This window comes from Rhopalosiphum padi, chromosome 3, assembly GCF_020882245.1.
Source record: "Rhopalosiphum padi isolate XX-2018 chromosome 3, ASM2088224v1, whole genome shotgun sequence".
NCBI classification, from domain to species: Eukaryota; Metazoa; Arthropoda; class Insecta; order Hemiptera; family Aphididae; genus Rhopalosiphum; species Rhopalosiphum padi.
In genome coordinates this window covers 78,548,393-78,569,826 of record NC_083599.1, presented here as the reverse complement: position 1 = coordinate 78,569,826, position 21,434 = coordinate 78,548,393, and the positions used below count along the sequence as shown (strand labels likewise).

The window sequence follows — 21,434 nt, the reverse complement described above, 5'->3', positions numbered from 1 at the left end:
GATAATTTAACATATACATATATAATTAATGTTAAATGTAATAATATGTGTTATGTGTATACTTAACCTTAACCTATATATAGGTAGGTATAGGTAAGTAATAATTTTGATTATGATTTATACTTGACACCAAGCTGAAGAAACCCAAAGCAACACAAAATAAATATAAAAACCCGATAATAACTACCTATAGAAGTATTACTATTTATAAATATATTATACTAGTTTTAGTAGTTTTACTATATGTCTTTGGATTTTTAGAAAATACCTCACCATACGATGTACATAGAAATACAAAAATAAAAAAATCATTGTAAAATTTATCGAATTTATCGATTCACTCAGAATCTAAAATATCAAATAAGTAGGTAATAAATTAGATATACAGAGTGATTTTTTAAGCATGCTCACCCCATTATTATGCTTAAATTTTGCATATATTCAAATTCTGATTTTTGGAATTTTTAAATGTAATTGAAGACAATATTTTCGAGTACTTAGATTTTTCAAATCATTTAAGGATTATCCTGTGGCGATACCAACTTTAGTTTTTCAAATGAGAACATATATATTTAAAAAGAAAATGTGAATCAGGTAATTTTTCTGAAAATTTTGATGTATTGAAATCGAAATTTGAACGTAAACTTCCGGAGATATTCTACTTTAAATACTAAGGAATAAGGATAATGTAGTCTATTATACTAAATACTTAGTAAATGGATACAAGCTCGATAATTATAATTCGGTATACAATATAAAAAATTCGTTTATAATTACTACTTATTACTAAATGCTTATGGATTTATATTGCATCTGACAATTTTCAAAGCAAAGGAAATATGTATGTATAAAACAATTCCTTTTTATTTTATCGAGTATGTTATCTTATAATAGCCTATAGGTATTGTTATTTCTATAGCATAACTATGATCTAGAATAAAATACTAAATAATCGTCAGTAGTCCAGTCGGTAACACAAATGTAAAATATTGTGTACATTATGATTCGCCAGTTAGAATATGTAATAATCAATTAGAATTAGAAATACATATTGTAATAAAAATAAACATACCTACTACTAGTCTTGTATCATTTATACACGACCAGTAGGCTGTAACAGTAATTGCTTCTAAATTACGCACGTGCTATAACTTTAAGATAAGAAATAAAAGGCAATTGCCATAAAATATATAAATATAAAATAAATAGGAACGGACCACGATTAAATATATCGTACACAGGGACGCCCGCAGCAATGTAGCTCAGGGGGGGCAAACAATTGCAAGTACCTACCTAAATACTTATGGGAAGATTTATCGCTACATCTTTCATCTACTCATACTTTGTAATAGTATCGTTAATATTTTTTTAAAAATCAAAACTAATTTAAGTTAATATAAAATTACACTATTAGTTCTAATATTTACAAAAAACATAATAAAGTTTAAACAAAAAACAACTTTATTTGATTTGAATTTACATATTACATCATTACATGTTCCATGTTCCATATTACATCATAATATTTATACATAACATTACATTTTACTCAAAAAGCAATGATAATCTTCTTTTGTTAGAAGCAAATAAATTAATTGATTTATCAATTTGTTGATTAAAAAAATTTTCATCATCATACCTTTGGCGGTGTATATTAATTAACCCCAAGCTACTCAGTCTTTCATTTCCCATCCTATTTCTAACCCATGTCTTTAAACGGCGTAAAGTGCTGAAACATAATAAAAAAGTTATTGTTAAATATGAATTTACATACAGAATAAAATTTGTAAAAATATTTATTTAAAAACATTACCTAAACGATCTTTCTACTGAGCAGGAAGTTACAGGTAAAGTAATTGCAATTTGTATTGCTTGGCATACCGCTGGGTAATATGTGGCGTAATCGAGAATATCAATTAATTTCATGGTGGATTCGACTTCTTTCTTTTTCCATAGATCATACCATGACAGTGCTTGCTCTTTAAAATTGTCTAGAAGTGAACCATAAAGTGTACAAATAAATTCAACACTTTCTGCAAATTGTTGGTCGCTCATTAGTTTCATTTTTTTGGGGTGTAGGTTGTATAATGTAAATATTTTTAATTTTTCATCTGAAAATCTATCTTTGAGAGACATTATAACTGATTCCAAGTATGGTATAAATAAAGATTGTCTAAAATATACCTCCACATCGTTAGTTGGATAGTTTTCACGATGTACTTGTTTAACACTACGCCGTGGTAACTTTAACTTAAGATCTATTTTAGAAGCAACTAATTTTACTTCATTAAATATTGAATTAAATATATTCTCACAATTATTACGGTCTATTTCTAACATTGATAATAGGTCTTGAATATGTTTTGTAGCTTCTTGCAGGTCAACATCTATCCCTTGAAGAACTGTTGATACAGTTTCAAATTTTGCAGAATATTTTGCCATGATTGATAATATTACAACAAATGTTGGAGTAGTGATTGCAGTAAGCATTTCATAGCAACGCTGTCTAGGTTTGCTGTTAAAATTATTGGATTTTGATATTTCTTCCAAGCCTTCAACAATTGTAACATATTGGTCCTTAAATTTTCTGATACATTTATGTTTTTCAACAAACCTTGTTTCGCATAATTTTGGCAAATTATTTCCTACAATATTTCTACGAAGTGCACTATCTCTAACAAATGTAGTAACTTCTTTTATTTTCCCTACACAATTTCTAACTTCGGCAAGAGAATTCAAATCATTTATTACCAAATTCAAACGATGACTAGCGCAATGGAAAAAATTAGCCATGGGATACACATTATTAATTCTTTTTTGCACTCCAGATATATGGCCAGCCATCGTAGCACATCCGTCGTACCCCTGTCCAACACATTTATTCATATCAATATTTAGGTTAGTACATGCTTCTAATATTGTTTGAGTAATAAATGAGGCGTCAAACTCTTGTAAGGGGAAAAAACCTAAAAATTCTTCATGTAAATTTTTATTATACAGATACCTTACACAAATTGATAACTGCTCAGTACCATTGATGTCAGCCGTTTCATCAACAATTAATGAAAAACAAAATACTTGCATAGCTTCATTGGTAATCACAGATCTTAAACTAGAAGATAAACATTCTAATAATTCATTTTGCACACGGTGTGATATGTACAATGCATTTTTATTGGATTTTTCTAAATGAGTTTTTAAAGTCAAATCACCAGCATCAACCCTGAATTTTAATAAGTCATTAAATACTGCAGTGTTGTCTGTGTCTCCTCGAATCGGTAAATTATGTATTGCACAAAATAGAAGTGAAGAAATTATTGGCTTTAATTTATTTCTATTTTTTTCAATTTTATTTTTATAACAAGAATCTAACACTTGGTCAATACCACAGTTTGTTTTTTTCATATCTTTAAAATCTTTGGATCGTATGAAAGATTCAATATGCCATTTATTTTTCTCATGTTGATTAGCCTTTTCTACAAATTTTTTATGATTTACAAATGAGCTGGTAATAAAAGATCCAAAGTATGAACCGTGTGTCACATGAGCCCGAAAGAGAACACAAGTAAGGCAAAGAGCTCCTTTCAATAACTTTGAATATACTAACCATGGGTATTGTGAAAACCATTTATACAAAAATGGACGTTTACTGTCTTCAACATCATTTTTAAAATTATAATGTTTACTAGGCTTCCATGGATTAGTTAAAAGGTCAAACTTTTTATCTTCAGAAATTTGTGAATAAGTTTCTATAAAATGTCCTAAATCGTTATCAGATAGCACATTGGTGTGGTCTACAGAAATTAATGCAGGATCAGCTATGCATTCTTCTACTTTATCTTTGTGATCAATTATAGCAAGTGACTTCTATAAAAAACATAACAAATAAATGTAATGCTTATTACAATTAAAACAGTAAAATAAAAATATAATCAAAAAATTGTTTTGTTTTTTTTTTCAATTAAATACCTCCTATATTATCATATATTATGACATGTTAGGTACAATGATTGTCGCATAGTCGCTAAATACCTAAATACCTAACACCAGCTTTATGTAAAAAAAACTTCCAATTTTGTAACTGACACAAAAAATCTCAGGGGGGGCAATGGCCCCCACTGGCCCCCCCTTTCGGGCGTCCCTGATCGTACAGGTTTGAGGTTACATAATAAACGGTTTTGATATTATATTTAAAACAGAGCAAGGTGGATTGATATATCTACCTTGAAACACAGATACCAAATATTGATAGTAAACACCAAACAGTGATATAAATCAGCTGTAAAATAATAACTACTAGCGCTCATATGTTAATATTTAGAACTATATTTCCACTTGGAAATTTTTTTTTTTTTTTGGGTTTTTCCGGCCTTTAAGACCATCCCGCAAAACAAATTTCTCTCCAACTTATTCTATTTTCTGCTATTTCTCTCCAGTTTGCTCCTGGATCAACCTCTTTAACATCTTTCTTCACACAATCTTCCCATCTTAGGCGTGGTCTACCTAGTGGTCTCTTTCCTTTCGGTTCTTCCCTGATTACTGTGTTAATCATAGCGTCTTTTTTCCTCCAGGCGTGGCCTGCCCACAACAGTCTTCTTTTTTTGATTTCGTTTGAAATACATGATCTCTGAAACAAGTTCTGTAGTTCTTCATTGGTTCGAATTCTCCACTCTTGGGTTCTTGAGTCGAAACAAGGTCCGTATATACGTCTTAAAATTTTCCTTTCAAATGTGTCTAGTTTTATTTCCTCTATTTTCCTTGGTGTCCATGTTTCTGACCCATATAGGACGACAGGACGTATTAATGTCAAGTATATTTTTATTTTTAAGTTCAAAGATATTGATCTCGATTTTAGCAGGGTTCCCACACCAAAATAGCAGTTATTGGCCAGTTGCATTCTTTTGGAAATCTCTACTTTTAACTCATTGTCCTGAGTCAAGAGGACACCTAAGTATTTAAATTGTGGAACTCTTTGGAATATATGTCCATCTACATTCATACTCTCCCCGTGGCGATACGTCCTGTCTTTTCTGTTTAGTTTCATATATTCTGTCTTTTTATCATTTATTCTGAGACCAACTTTATTCGCCGCATCCATCAGTTTTTTACAATGTATTTTTACTATTTCGATATTGTCTCCTAAGATGGCAATATCGTCGGCATATGCTAGCAGGCCTATCTTCGACTGTCCTAAAGTCACACCTCCTGATATGTTCATATCTCTGACAACCTTTTCCAGAACTAAGTTAAAAAGGATTGGAGATAATGCATCCCCTTGCCTTAAACCAGAAGTTACTTTGAACGGTTTAGATGTAGAGTTCGCTATTTTTATTTTTATTTCAGAATTTTCCATTGTCGCTTTAATCAGGTTAATTAACTTTTTTGGCATATTGAACTCTTTTAATATCTTAAATAGTGTTGGTCTATGTATGGAATCGTATGCTTTCTCAAAGTCTACAAACAAAGTATATACCTCCTTATCAAATTCCCACATTTTCTGAAATATCTGCCTAATAGTAAATATTTGGTCTGTGGTGGATCTATTTGGTCTAAAACCTCCTTGGTAGTCTCCCAGTATTCCTTCGGAGATTGGTTTAATCCTATCCACTTGGAAATATCAATATAAATACCATGACACAATTTGAAAATTTAATATTATGTTTATTTTGTCGTAAATTCTACTAGTTATTTCAATTTTCAATAAAGTGTTAACATTTTGATTTGTTCAAATAATTTTATAATTGTGTGAAAACTAGGAAAAGTATAATAAGTTGTTACTCAATTTTTTTTTGGGTAGACCTACCTGCATAATTATTTCAAAAGGTAAGTTAATATACAAAATGTTATAAAAAGGACTGGTTAAAATAATATATTGTAGTAAATTAACTTAATTATTTTTAAATTTAAATTTGTTTTTCCTTTTAGAAATGTTAAATATTATCTGCCAACATGGATATTGCTATTATCTACCCAAAACTACAGCGACGGTTTGAGTGAAGGTTTCCTAGAAATTTGAACTCACTGTGTTTACGAAGTGTTAATAAATTGTGTTTTATTTCTACACATTATAACGCTTTAAAGATGATTACCAATGTTTTTACATGGTACATAAGGTAATATTATTATATTATTCAGTTTTTATTAAATGTCATTTAAATTCTTATACTTGGTTTCAGGTACATTACAAACATTAGTCTTCTGATACTCAACGAGCCTAAAATGTGAAATACAAGATAAAACATATTTTTTGGACAAAATTATTTATCAAATTTGCACATAAGTTGTAAGTAAAATATTTTTTTATGCTTATTTTTCAATTTGTATCAAACACAATTTTAGCTCATATATTTGATTTCAGAAAAAATTATTACCTAGTTCTTATTTCTATTTTGATGCTCATACTTAAATGCCCAATTGTGATCAACGTGTTTATTTAAAAACTAGAAAAAAGTATTATGACTTTTTAGTATTTTATTAAGTAGGCATCGTGATTGCAACATGATATTAAAGTGTAAGTACCTAATCTTATAAAAAATACATTAGCTTAAAGTCTTCAATTGATACATTTTAGTAAATTAACTTCATTCACTGCAGTGGCGCAACTACCGGGGGGGTTGGGAGTGTCAAACACCGGGGCCCAAAGACTTCAGGGGCCCCCAGGCCCCGGCCTAAATAAAATAATCTATTTACATATTTGATAATAAATTTCCTAATAAATATAAAAATCATGACATTTTGATGTACGAATATAATTTCACGAAGTACGAACAACAAATTAAAATTATCAATTTCATAATTTAATAAAGAAAAAGACGAGTGAACTATCTAATAATATAATCAAATAATCTATAGTAATCTACTATCTAATACCGAAATGACAGCATTGATGTGTTATCGAAATATTATTCTAATAATAGCGTACGGATAAAAATAAAATGGAAAAATACGATAACAACGCCGGTCACCGACAGGCGACAACAGACTGGTTAGCATAGCGCATAGCGGCATAGTAAAACTGCTTCATCGGCTCATTTAGCTCATTGCTACACAGTCACGAGTCACCACCAACATTTTTCAATGAAAGTTATTGTCAATACTTAAAAGTTAAAAGTTAAAGTTAAAAATGTCAGATAGTAAAAAGTGCTTGAGTGGATTTCAAAAAAGAAAAAAAAAGAAGGAAATTCAAGAACAAACGTCAAAGTTGCCTAAAATTAATAATTTTTTTTCAACAATCCCAGCTGTTGTTTCTACAATAGTTAAGTAGAAATAATTTAATAATTGAAGCTAAAAAGAAATGGATGGTACTTTTAATACATTATATATTTTAATATTTATATATAATGACTAGTACAGTGAAATTATTGCATTTATTTTGCATCTTTTTTGTGAATGCTTATATACCTAGCCATTGTTAAGTGAAATTAAAATATGTTTGATTTCAGTGTTAATTCCTAGGTTAATTCAAATACATTTTTATTGCAATTAAAATAATAATAACAACAAATTCAACTTTCATAACTTAAAATAATCAATTTTCGTGCAATGCCATAATGAAAGCAATATTTTAATTTAATTTTGTTTGTATTATAATATTTTCCTAAATTTTCAATGTAATAATGCAATAAATTTAGAGTAATTTTTAATACAGTAACTTTATTGCCTAATAATTACATTTGGTTCCCTTGGTAATATTATCATATCAAAATGTTACAATTTCAAAATGTATGATCAAGTAAAATTCAAATTTTGTAATTTGTAAGCTAAGGTGTTGCTTTTCGTACCTATTTAAATTAAAAGTTTTATTCTAGTCAAGCGTAGAAAGTGAAAATTAAATTCATTAAAAATTAATTATTACCTATATTTTTAACTGAACTAGTAAAAATATTGTTTAATGAAAATAAAAATAAGAATGTATACATAGGTTAACATAATATAAGACACATAACATTGTGTATGGATTACTCCACTCACCTGAGATTCAGATTGATAATATACAAAATATACATTATTCTACTACAAGTAAACTAATCAAAATACCTACATTAGTACATTACAGTTTTTAAAAATATTGTTGATGTTTAATAATGTAATTTTGAAGCTTAATGTTAAATGTTGTACCTACTACTTACATGTCTATTTTATAGATATACCTCAACATTCAGAAAAAAATCTATTAAATTACCATGATGGATTACTCCAGTCATCTGAGATTCAGATTGATAATATACAAAATATACATTATTCTACTACAGGTAAACTAATCAAAATACCTATATTAGTACATTACAGTTTTTAAAAATATTGTTGATGTTTAATCATGTAATTTTGAAGCTTAATGTTAAATGTTGTACCTACTACTTACATGTCTATTTTATAGATATACCTCAACATTCAGAAAAAAATCTATTAAATTACCATGATGGATTACTCCAGTCATCTGTGATTCAAATTGATAATAATGTACAAGAATCTACTGTAGCTACAGGTAAAATAATGAAAATAAATTAAATTAAAAGATATTATTTACTTAAAATAATATATTTGTGTACCTAGTTAATGTTCAATTTTAGGTACATAATATGTATATTATGTTATATTTATATATTTTAAGTATTAATATTATTAGGTATTATTTTTAATAATATTGTTAAATGTCTTTTTATATTCATTTGTTTAGATTTTAATATGCACAATGAATATCCTACTGACAGAATTCATTTTGAAGATACTATTAAGAGCAATTATATTAAAAGATGTATTTTAGCATATGGACCATGTAGACCAGATATTGTTTTTCCCAAAACAACTAAAGAAGATGGCAAATCTATTCATTTTTCAAAATTTTATTATAACAAAATACTTAAGTCTGGTATACAAGTACCAAGGTTCTGGCTGTGCTATTCTGTTGGGTTGGACTCAGTATATTGTGAAACTTGTTGGCTATTTGCTAATCGCCTTTATGCATTTTTCAACAATGCCTGGATTAATGGAGTGAATGACTGGCAACATCTATCTATTAAAATTGACAAACACGAAATGTCAGCACAGCATATTGATGCCTGTAAAGTTCGTGTTTTATGGGTTAATAATGAAACAATTGATAAAAAAACCGAACGACAATATTCAGAAGAAGCTACATTCTGGAGAAAAGTGTTACATAGAATTATAAAAATAATTCTACATCTTACTTCTGGTAACACAGCATTGAGAGGCCATGAACAGAAAAATAATAATCCAGAACAATTTTACGGAGAAGGTACTTTAATATCTAATTAAACTTAAGTAACTTATATAATATTGATATATTTTGATTTATTCAGGTAACTTTATGCGCACAGTGCGTTTGTTGGCCGAGTATGACCCCATTATGAACGAACTTTTAAAAGATGAACAAAATAAAATAAAATATTTTAGCTGGAAAATTCAAAATGAATTAATTGACCTTCTAGCTACAAGTACTCGAAACTTAATATGTGATGAAATAAGACGTTCGCAATGTTTTTCTATTATAATGGATTCGACTCAAGATATTACCAAACTTGATCAGGTCAGTATAGTTATAAGGTATGTGGTAATAAATCATAATGAATCAAGTATAAGCGTAAAGGAATCGTTTTTGGGATTTTTTGTTATTGAAAAACACGGAGCACAAAATTATGAAGAATTAATCACAAATATATTAGTGAAGCTCGATATTGACATAAATAAATGCAGAGGACAGGGGTATGATGGGGCTTCTGTCATGAGTGGTGTATACTCCGGAGTCCAAAAAAGAATAAAAAACAAAGTTCCTACAGCATCGTATGTTCACTGTTGTGCCCATAACTTGAACTTAGTCATATCAGATGCAGCTAAAAGCTCTCAAAAAGTTGTATCATTTTTTGAAACTGTTCAAGCAATTTTCAATTTTTTTAGTGCCAGTGCTCCTAGGTGGGCTAACTTGGCTTTTGGGAATGACGAAAGTAGAAAAATTAAACTGAAAGTCTTAAAAAAGGTGTGCCCAACCCGATGGGAATCACGACATGAGTCTATAAATGCATTAAAGTTAAGGTTTATAGATATTTTAAAAGCATTAACTAATATATCATTAACTAGTTCTAAAAAAGATGAAAAAGTTACTAGTTTGTCTTTGAAAAAAAAACTAGAATCTATGGAGTTTGTTCTAATTTTATGTTTTTGGGAAAAGATTTTGAGAGCATTACACGGTGTATCCAAATCCCTTCAGAAACAAAATAAAAATTTGCACAATGCATGCCAAAACTTAAATGAAGCCAAAACAATTATAGAAAACCTAAGAGATAGCTATGAAAATATACTGTTGGAGTGTAAAGAATTATGTTCCAGATGGGGAATTACTCCAAACTTTCATGTTAAGAGGAGTAGACTTGCTCCACAATATTTTGATGAAATTGATGGTGATCGTCGCCTAAATATAACACATGAAAATTTCAGGGCTAAAATTTTTCTACCTGTGATTGATACAGTTATATTTCAACTAAATTCACGATTTCAAGGACTACAAGAAGTTACAGAGAATTTTGATTTCTTATTTCCTACAATGTTAGCTAAAATGGATGAAAATGAGATCTGTAAGGCTTCAATGGACTTTTTTTATTTATACAATGATGACATTTCTTCAGATTTTACCAGACAATTATTGTGTTTAAGAGGATTATTAAACACTAATATTCAAACGATTAAGGATCTGGCTTTATTTATAGTTAAAAATGATTTTTGTACAACATACTGTGATGTAATAACTGCATGTATAATTTATATTTCATTGCCTGTGACAGTTGCAACGGCAGAAAGATCGTTTTCGAAATTAAAATTAATTAAAAACTATTTTAGGAACAGTATGGGACAGGATCGACTTTCTAATATTTCCATTTTAAATATAGAAAGAAATGTAACTAATCAAGTTGATTTGGAAAAAATGATTTCTACGTTTGCCGATTTAAAAACAAGAAACAAAAATTTTCTTAAGTTAAAATATATTACTTCTAACAATATAGTTTTCATTCTATTACTCTAAATGTATAAAATATTAAAATGTATAGTTTATAAATGACTAGTGTAGTCTTAAAAGTTATAATTTTTATTTGTTTTTATAAGTATATTATGATTTATGTTGTTATTTGGTTGGTAAAACTTTTAATAAATCTATTAACTTAATTTTAATATGTGGTATTGATAATGAATAGTAATTACCACTTCCATTTCAGTAAACTGATTAGAAACAGTTGTTACAACTTACAAGTGTATAAGTATAAGTTAACATTAAACACATTACATAATTTTTTCCTTTTTGTAATTTATCATTTTATCGACCAAATTTTGTTCACAATAATAAGCATAAATAATTTTAATTAGGGCCCATTCGTTAAAAGTGACACTGGGGCCCCAGTTAGCCTAGTTGCGCCACTGCTTCATTGTTTTTAAAATTGAATTTGTTTTTACTTTTAGAAAGAATAAATATTATCTGGCAATATTACTATTATTTCACCAAAATCTTACATGTGACTACAGTGATAGTTTGAAAGAAGACTATCAGAGAATTTAATCTTGTGTGGTGTTAATAATATTCATTTATTATGTTTAATCTCTATATCAATGTTTGTACTTCAAAAATGATTACCAATGGGCAATGTTTCTGTGTATAATACATAAGGTAATATATTCTGTAGTTTTATTAAATTAAATTAAAATTTTTATATTTGGTTTCAGGAACATGACAAATTGAAGTATTGTACATAAAATAATTTTCAGATATTATTTGCTCATAGTTGTAAGTAACATATTCAAATAAGTGTCAAGTAAAACTATTTAATCCACTATTGTACATATGTATATGTGTTTTAATTTAAAGAAAATAATTTTGGCATTTACAAGTATATTTTCATTTTCAACTAATTCTAGATTTCATTTGAAGTTGTAAATCTTTTTGTAAAAGCAGTTATCATATTTTAAGCTGTGCATTAATTTAAGAATCAACATTAGCAGGATTTTGTGATTTTTTTGGATTTAAATTGTTTAGTTGATTCATTAAAACATTTTGTTATATTATCAATTATTAACAGATCACAAACAACTTTATCTATAATTATTGAAATTGAAATAGTGTGTCACATTAAATTGTAATTAAACTGCACCGTAAGCAATAAGGTTTATATTATAGTATTAATGTGGTCACTTTTTGATGTTTAGTAGTTATAGATTAGGTTAGTGACATTAAAGACAAGAGTTACATATACATTTCCACTAAATAAAAGATAATAACATTTAAAATTATAATTATCCATTTACTTATATTTTATTAAGTGTTCAAAATTTTGACCATTTACTTTTAAACACATTTCCATTCGTTTCAACACTTCATGGTGGGTTACTTTAAGTAACATATTCTTGGGAATTGATTCACAGGCATGTACTATTCTATTTTTAAGTTCTTCAACAGTTACTGGTGGGGTTATATAAACAACTTGTTTTAAGAAACCCCAAAGAAAAAAATCTAGGGGAGTCAAATCTGGACTACGAGCTGGCCATCTAATTTCTGGACTATACGTGCCTATTCATCAAAAAAAAATTAATTAATTTCTGAAATAGTTAATTTATCCACGAAAACATGATTACCAATCCAGTTGACTCCAAATATTTCTGTTAAAGATTCTCGAACTATATTACTATTGTGTGCTGGTGCTCCATCTTGATGATAGTATATTCTTAAACGTTGTTCTAATGATACATTTTCCAAGAGTTTTGGAATTTCATTGTTTAAAAAGTCTCTATACTTATTTCCAGTTAGTGTACCATCAAAAAAGTATGGACCTATTTAAGTGTCTCCCAAAATTCCGCACCAAACATTAACTCCCCACTTAACTTGAAAGTTTACATCTTTAGTCCAATGAGGGTTCGAATCGGACCAATAATGACTATTATGTCTATTGATCACTCCATCATTTGTAAACCGTGATTCATCTGACCATAAAATATTTGTTAAGAAATTAGGTTCTTCGTCAATTTTTGTCAAGAATTGAGCTACCATGTATATTCTTCTTTCATAATCAGTTGGACGTAAATTATGAATTAATTGAATTTTGTAATTGTGAAATTTGTTTAATTTTGCTATTTTTTGACAAGAGCTGTATGTTATTCCAATTTCGGCTTACAACAAATAAATACACTGTCAGTTTAATTTAAGTTATTTAAATTTCAAAGTATATGTAAACAATTTTTATTGATTGCTATGAATAACTAATGGCCTTAGCCATGTAATTATCATTAATAGGGCTCGGAAGTTGATGACCTTAAAAACATTAAAAAATGATCTAAAAAAATTCAAAAATGACAATAAATGACCTAAAAAATTTACAAATATTTGTTATAAATTAATAAAAATAAATTTTTTTAAAAATTGTACTGTAATTTGTAAAAATTAGTTGATCAGATTCACATGCTAATGAAACACATTTGTGGTCAGGAGAGCATCGTCTAAAAAGTTACAAAAAAAAATGCAAAATGCATCAACTTCCGAGCCCTAATCATTAATAATAATCATAAAAAAAAATAATTTAAAAAGTGTTAACAAATGTTTTAATGTTTTGAAAATTTGATTACCAACCTGATATGATACGTAATGATGTATGTGGATTCTTATATAAATGTGCAAGAACCAAAATAGTATTATCCTCATTGATTACTCGCTTACATCTTATACTTTTTATGTTTTTTTTATTGAAAGAACCATGTAAAAGTAAATGTTTTTGTATCCTAGCAAAAGTAAAACGGCTGGGTATTGTACGGTCACTATAAAGTTCAGTATATAACCTGACTGCTGCTGTGGCATTATTATCACACAGTGTGTAACATTTAAGCATATCCATTTTTTCGACATTAGAATATGACATGATTAAAATTATAATAATGAAAATAAAAATACTTATAATATGCTTGTGATATTACTAATATTAGTACTTGTAGGAAAGAGTATCACATCATACAATTGCTAGGTTGCAATATAGTGTAATCAATGTATATAATATTATTGGTAATTGATATTTCCCCTAAAATTCTTAAAATAAAATGAAAATATATTTGTGTTTTGTTTAGCATGTTAATGCATTTGTACTTTTGTATGTTTTTTCCACATTTATAGAAAAATACAATTTAAATTTGTACTTGTATAAAAACTTTTATATTAAAAAAAATTGTTTTTATTTAAATTGTAATATTTAATAGTAATACATATGTATCTATATTTTATATTTGAGATTTTTTCTTACATTATGTATACAGGCTGTATTGTATATTATAAATAAACTCAATTGATTAAACTCGTTATTTTTTATTTGAGATTTTTCATACTTAATGTAAACAATCTGTATTGTGTATTATAGATAAACTCAATTGATTAAACTCGTTATTTTTTATTTGAGATTTTTCATACTTAATGTAAACAATCTGTATTGTGTATTATAGATAAACTCAATTGATTAAACTCGTTATATTTTATTTGAGATTTTTCATACTTAATGTAAACAATCTGTATTGTGTATTATAGATAAACTCAATTGATTAAACTCGTTATTTTTTATTTGAAATTTTTCTTACTTTATATAAACAGGCTGTATTGTGTATTATAAATAAACTCAATTTATTAAACTCATTATTGTTATTTATTCATGCAATAAAGATAGAGAATATAAAAACAGAGTACAGACACAAAGATTTCCTTTTGAATTCTACTGTTAATTATAAGGGTGTATTTTGGTGGTATGTGAAACCGGTTTAGTAGTTAATAAAGATAAGTGAAATACTAGATTAAACAGACTCTAAAACAGAGACAAGGATTTCAGTTTAAATTGAACGGTACACAAGTTTTGTTTAAATTTTCATCATGTCAGTGACGTCAAATGAAAGTAGCAAATTATTGGACAATAACTACCTGTTAAAAAGATATGCATATTACAAATCTTCCTGTAAAGAACTAATGAAACAAATTGAAGAATTAAATCAAGTAATTATTTTATTAAAAATAAATGTAAAATTAAAAATAAATATTAAATAGCACAAAATATAATTTTTTAGGAACTTTACACAACAAAAAATAAGTTAGAATTAAAAACATTAGAACTACATGATGCTACGGCTACTATCGACGAAAAAATAAAGATTTGAACAATGCGGCAATTGAAATGGTAGTAAATATGATTACAAATTTGAATCACTATAACCAATGCTAATGAAATTAACTTCATCTAGGACCATTTAAAAAAGGATCTTGATGAAAACAAAAAAATAAACACTAAAATGAACGACGAGAAAGTTATTTTCACCGATGAAATCATTAAGTTAAAAACACAATTGGTAAGTAGTAAGTAATAACCAGGGCTAGGATTTATATGCAACAGCATGTTTTTCATGTTTTTTTTTGTGACTTCTGATCCTCATGATGAGATAAACGGTGGTGTTTTTATTTTGCATGTTTTTGTAAATATTGGATATGTATTTCTAATTCTAATTGATTATTACATATTCTAACTGGCGAATCATAATGTACACAATATTTTACATTTGTGTTACCGACTGGACTACTGACGATTATTTAGTATTTTATTCTAGATCATAGTTATGCTATAAAAAATAACAATACCTATAGGCTATTATAAGATAACATACTCGATAAAATAAAAAGGAATTGTTTTATACATACATATTTCCTTTGCTTTGAAAATTGTCAGATGCAATATAAATCCATAAGCATTTAGTAATAAGTAGTAATTATTAACGAATTTTTTATATTGCATACCGAATTATAATTATCGAGCTTGTATTCATTTACTAAGTATTTAGTATAATAGACTATATTATCCTTATTCCTTAGTATTTAAAGTAGAATATCTCCGGAAGTTTACGTTCAAATTTCGATTTCAATACATCAAAATTTTCAGAAAAATTACCTGATTCACATTTTCCTTTTAAATATATATGTTCTCATTTGAAAAACCAAAGTTGGTATCGCCACAGGATACTCCTTAAATGATTTGAAAAATCTAAGTACTCGAAAATATTGTCTTCAATTACATTTAAAAATTCCAAAAATCAGAATTTGAATATATGCAAAATTTAACCTTCATCCGGGCGCGTGGGCGGTAATTTACCGCTTCTTTCAAAAAAGGTCTCGGCATTTTTACTGGCGGTTGTTAATGAGTACGGGAGTTATCGGTATTCTCAGTTAACACAATATGACACTAGGTGGCAGTGTCGCCTTAGACATTGTTTCACGGTCAGTCGTATCAATCAACGTCAAACGTGTACAGTCCGTGGTTGGCGGTAGTTTACCAGACACGCGCCTATTAGTGTTTTTTTTTACCAGCAATCGCAATGAAATGTAAGTATTAATTTCATATTTTTCTTAGGTATATAGTATATTGCATTTATATTCCATAAGTAAACGTATCCAATAGAATTATCATGTAATAATTGTAATATTAATAAGCTATTACAAAACAAAAATAGACTGAACACAGTTTTTGGTATAATTCATGAATTTACAATACAATGTATTCGATTATGATGAGAAATAATTGTGACTCTTTTACGAATAAAATAAAAATCACGTCCAGACTATCTTCTGTATTTTGACAGAATATTGTATTATTATTTATCATTATTGTTATAATGTTATTATATTTTATTTCACATTGACTGCTGTTGTCGATGCACCGTCGACAGCTTGTTTATATTTTCAAACTTATCTCAAAAATACCTGTCTACTATTAAATAATTGTTTATAGATCAAGGTTTTTTTTTTTACATATTTTAATGTGCGATTTGGTATCTATTCTCATCTTAGGGCACGTTTCATAAATCCGAATGATATTTGTCGACTTTTAGAGGAGGATTCGGATTCGGATGATCAAATTGATGATCAAGACGATATTGATTTTGAACCTGAAGCTGTTGAAGAAAATGACCATAATAGTGAATCTGAGGAGATGTATGATAGAATGGATGATATTGACGAGGATATACACGATATGGAAGGTTTGTCATTTTATATTGGGAGGAATAATGATACAATTTGGGCCAACAAAAGCCTTTCAAAAACTTCGAAGGTCAGGTCAAAAAACATTATCAAAACTATTCCTGGTCCCAAGGCACAAGCCCGGGTCTGTAAAACGAGGCTTGACTGTTTCCTCCAAATCTTTTCTTTGGAAATCATAGATGACATAGTCAAGTTTACTAATATTTTTATTGCTCAAAAAAAATATGAAAAAACTGAATCGTCCGACACTCCTGTTCGAGATAGGGATTACAAACCTACATCAAGATCGGAAATAAAAGCTGTATTTGGAGCTTTGTTCTTGATAAGCGTCAAACGTGGAAATCGTGCTGATATTAACGAATTTTTCAATAAAAATGGAACAGGCCTGACAATTTTGCGCGCTAATTTTAGCGAACGTAGATTTCGATTGTTGCTCAGGTCTCTTCGTTTCGATGACATCACCACTCGTCAAGAGCGATCTATATCTGACAAACTAGCCCCGATTAGGAATTTTCATTCAGCTTTTGTAGCTAATTGCCAAAGTGCGTACAATGTGGGGGAAAGTGTTACTATCGATGAAATGTTAGTGTCTTTTCGTGGCCGCTGTAGCTTTATACAGTACATGCCCCAAAAACCGGCAAAGTATGGCATAAAAATTTATTCAATGTGTGATTCTCAAACATTTTATACATTCAACATGATTATTTATTGCGGGACACAAAAACCTGGGCCCTACGAAACCTCCAATAAGCCATTCGATATTGTTAAGACTTTGACTGAACCACTAAAGCGTACGAATAGAAATGTTACCACAGATAATTGGTTTAGTAGTTATCCTTTGGCTGAATATCTATCATCAGTTGGCTTAACTTTTCTTGGAACTTTGAGAAAGAATAAGTCTGAAATACCAGCTATATTTGTGACAGAAAATAAAAATCTTGTTCCTGGCAGTTATTTATTTGGACACTTCAACTTTGGTCTCATATGTTACAAAAAAGAAGAAAGTTGTTTTGGTATTGTCGACATTGCATGACGAAAACGAAGCGGATGACGAAACTGGAAAGCCAGTCCAAGTCATGGATTATAATGCCACAAAAGGTGGTGTAGACACTGTTGATCTTATGTGTTCAAGGATTTCAACTTCAAGAAGAACAAAAAGGTGGCCAATGATAATTTTCTTCCGATATCTGGATATTGCTGGGATAAACTCCATGAGAATTTATCAGATGAACAACTGCTTGGAAACCTTCGTTAGACGAAAATATATTTTTAATTTGGCTATAGAACTAATGGATGAAAACTTGAGAGAACGAGCAAAAATCTGTTCGCTTCCTAAAGATTTGAGTGTTTTCTTGAATACCTACCGAGATGTCGATAGTAAAAAAACAAGTGAGGAGATTTCAAACAAACGATGCTTTTGTTACATTTGCGGTTCGAAAAAGAATAATATAACTAGACTAAAATGCATCACTTGTGACAGAAGCATTTGTCAAAAACACTCATCACATACGTGTGATAATTGCCAGAATGACGATATAGTTGATTCTGATGAAGATTATGTTTAATATTTAAATTTGTTTTATTTTTACATTTAAGATGTTTAACTTTATATAAATATTTTTTTTAAGGTTCGAAGTTTTAATTATTTTATTTTATTTACATTTTTAATTTTTCAATGTTTAATATTTGTTACTAAAGTTATGTAAAGGTAATATTTATGTTTTTTTTTCAATATTCGAAGTTTTAATAATGGTTTTTTTTTTATAATAAAATGTATTACTATACTACATATTGTGTACATGATTTTTTTCATAATATTTATCAACAACTAAAATTTTTAAGATGAAACGTTGGGTTCAAAAGTAAAAAAAACTCCGAGGCGGTAAATTACCGTCGCGCGCCCTTTGGAGCTATGGAACGGAGCGCGCCCGCATGAAGGTTAAGCATAATAATGGGGTGAGCATGCTTAAAAAATCACCCTGTATATATATGAATAGACATAGTGTCAACACGACAAACGACCGGACAACCGTTAACGGATTTTGTACTAAGTAAAAACCAATTAGCGCGACGCGTAAATACTGGCCTATCCGAAGCGGAATTGGTAGGTATTATCGCCGGGTTAACGCGTGACGCATTTCGTACACATATTCGTTTACATAGACCATTAACGTTCAGCAAGTTACGACGCATCGCAGGCGTTTTGGATCCAGTAACGACTAACACCAACCCGCCCACCAAAAACTGGACCCCAAAACCTAAGGTCGCGCCGAACACCCCATAAAGAGCCCCACCGGTCAAAAAGAAATATTTTGCAAATTGTCTGATGACCAGCCACCGGGGCCGTGCAAATTCTGTAGGGAACTCAATTGGCACAGTAGATGTCCACACCGACCGTCCAGGCCGGGAAACGGATATTTATTGGATAATCATAAACCGTTATTATTGTCACAGCGCCAGATGAAACCGATTTCATTATTAGTTTATATCTCTCTTGTTCGAATCGGCGTTTGTGCAGTCGTCCTTTTTCGTTTAAATTTTTCTACGCGTGTTGTCGTGATTTGATTTAACATTAAAGTAATTTAATTATATTATTATAGTTATAATTATTTTTAAATTTTTTAATTCCATTATTATGAAGATTAATTTTTGTTATGAGGGGGGGAGTTATATATAAGTCGCCTCACCAAAAAAATACAACCAAAACCGCCACTGGTACATTGATAATATGGAAACAACACATACTCTACATAGGTAAAATAAGTAATTAAAAATATGTTTATGTCTACCTCATCTGTTTTACTGTCTATAGAAGAATATGTTGATGTTTCACTAACTATAACTACAGATTTATTATCAGTGTTTGAAGTTAAAATATTTTCTTCGAGTTCAGGAATAGTTAATGGTGGTGTAATACTTATTTTTAGGTTTTGAGGGTCATCATTTGAAATATCCTAATAATATAGATGAATCAATTTTTAATGAATAGCAAAAACAATTCGATACTGCTATTAGTTATGTTCATAAATCATAATTATTTAAGTTTTAATTATACCCAAAACAACATTTTTAGGCATTGTTACATATGCAAAGTTAGGGATTTAAATAATACATTATAGTTTACAATATTCTACTCTTTATTATAGAGTACAGAAATAATATAAATTTTTATGTTCAATCAATATACACAATACATTGTCAATATCCATTTAATTTGATGTACCTACTCAACAACAGTATTGTATTCATAACTGACTGCTATTTTTGTGTTACTGTTTACCTATGTTTCATTTTTATCACAATAGTTTAACTTTTAAAAAAACCAGATATTCTATAACATCATTATTATAATTAATAAATAAATAATATTACATTGGTGATAGTTATTTTACATCTATATTCACGAAATGTATGCTTATGCTTTTATTTATATGATATTTGTTTTTTTGTTATAGTCTACAAAGAAGAGATTTCAGATAAATTGGATGTTTGAATTAACGTTTAAATATTTACATGATTAAAATATATCGCATCACTATCCAGCAAGTTTTTCATATTACTGTATTGACAAATATCTGATGTTTGATCACCAAACATAGTTTGTCATAGGTTTAAAATAAATAAAAAATAAAAAAAAAGATTTATTTGATATGAAGATTATTGTGACTAATATTATTTCTTTTCACTTAACTCCTTATAAGTTATAGAAGATTTTTATTTATTGTCTTTTTTAATGTGTCAACAAACTAATTATTTTAATTTTAATTATTTTTACATTATATAAATTCAAATTTTCATCTATAAAAACAAAAAAATTGAAATAGTGATTTATTGTTTAATGGATATTTACATTTCTATAACTAACTGTTTTATATTCAAATCTTACAAACTTTACAAACTTACGACTTCAATTTTTATATAAATTAGAATTAAGTGATTTTATTTTATTTTGTATAATTACGATACGAAAAAACTAACTGTAGAATCAAGTACTGATTCAATTAAATGAACTTGTTAATCGCGATAACTTACAAATGAATAAGTTTAATTATGATTTATGATTCTTATGATCAAATGATTCACTAAACAGTGTGATTTGAATGAACAGTTCATTTAATTGAGCTTTCTTGAATCAATTCGCCAAAATAAACATGTCTTGTCTCTGCTATTTTTTTTTTTTTGTATTTAATGACATGTGTGTTTGTGTCTATGTATAGAATTAGTAGTGGTCGGCGGTGGACCCGTTGTTCGATTGCAGCACACCATGACGCGCTGTTTAACAAAAATAGCTTTATTAAGATTTTTAATATTTAAAAAACTAAACGCTGTATTAAAATTCTGTTACTTGTATCGTCTTGAACACATAAATCCACACAATTTTACGTAA

The 21,434-nt window shown here is 28.5% G+C and overlaps 3 protein-coding genes across 3 annotated transcripts; 1 reads left to right on the top strand and 2 right to left on the bottom strand.

Moving 5' to 3' along the window:
- Nucleotides 1-1,512: 1,512 nt before the first annotated feature.
- On the bottom strand, nucleotides 1,513-2,136 carry LOC132923857 (uncharacterized). The gene is made up of 2 exons (XM_060987833.1): nucleotides 1,814-2,136; nucleotides 1,513-1,729 (listed from the first exon to the last, which is right to left on the bottom strand). Exons 1-2 carry the CDS (start codon nucleotides 2,134-2,136, stop codon nucleotides 1,546-1,548), a joined length of 507 nt encoding a protein of 168 aa, XP_060843816.1. The 3' UTR covers nucleotides 1,513-1,545.
- Nucleotides 2,136-4,307, bottom strand: LOC132925894 (zinc finger MYM-type protein 1-like). Its single transcript, XM_060990250.1, has 3 exons — nucleotides 4,224-4,307; nucleotides 2,185-3,867; nucleotides 2,136-2,141 (listed from the first exon to the last, which is right to left on the bottom strand). The coding sequence occupies exons 1-3, from the start codon at nucleotides 4,305-4,307 to the stop codon at nucleotides 2,136-2,138; spliced, it is 1,773 nt and encodes a 590-aa protein (XP_060846233.1).
- A 2,987-nt stretch (nucleotides 4,308-7,294) lies between these two features.
- LOC132925893 (zinc finger MYM-type protein 1-like) lies at nucleotides 7,295-11,757 on the top strand. The gene is made up of 5 exons (XM_060990249.1): nucleotides 7,295-7,301; nucleotides 8,396-8,485; nucleotides 8,678-9,256; nucleotides 9,321-10,753; nucleotides 11,728-11,757. Exons 1-5 carry the CDS (start codon nucleotides 7,295-7,297, stop codon nucleotides 11,755-11,757), a joined length of 2,139 nt encoding a protein of 712 aa, XP_060846232.1.
- Nucleotides 11,758-21,434: the final 9,677 nt, after the last annotated feature.

What these genes read in the sequence shown, in the direction of transcription:
- LOC132923857 (XM_060987833.1), bottom strand. Translation starts at nt 2,136, where the DNA reads ATGTCTCTCAAAGATAGATTTTCAGATGAAAAATTAAAAATATTTACA. An exon ending in TCAGTAGAAAGATCGTTTAG is followed by an intron (nt 1,730 to 1,813) that starts GTAATGTTTTTA and finishes ATTATGTTTCAG; the next exon opens with CACTTTACGCCGTTTAAAGA.
- LOC132925894 (XM_060990250.1), bottom strand. Translation starts at nt 4,307, where the DNA reads ATGAGCGCTAGTAGTTATTATTTTACAGCTGATTTATATCACTGTTTG. An exon ending in TTTGGTATCTGTGTTTCAAG is followed by an intron (nt 3,868 to 4,223) that starts GTAGATATATCA and finishes TGTTTTTTATAG; the next exon opens with AAGTCACTTGCTATAATTGA.
- LOC132925893 (XM_060990249.1), top strand. An exon ending in AGAACAATTTTACGGAGAAG is followed by an intron (nt 9,257 to 9,320) that starts GTACTTTAATAT and finishes TGATTTATTCAG; the next exon opens with GTAACTTTATGCGCACAGTG. An exon ending in TTTGTACAACATACTGTGAT is followed by an intron (nt 10,754 to 11,727) that starts GTAATAACTGCA and finishes ATTTGGTTTCAG; the next exon opens with GAACATGACAAATTGAAGTA.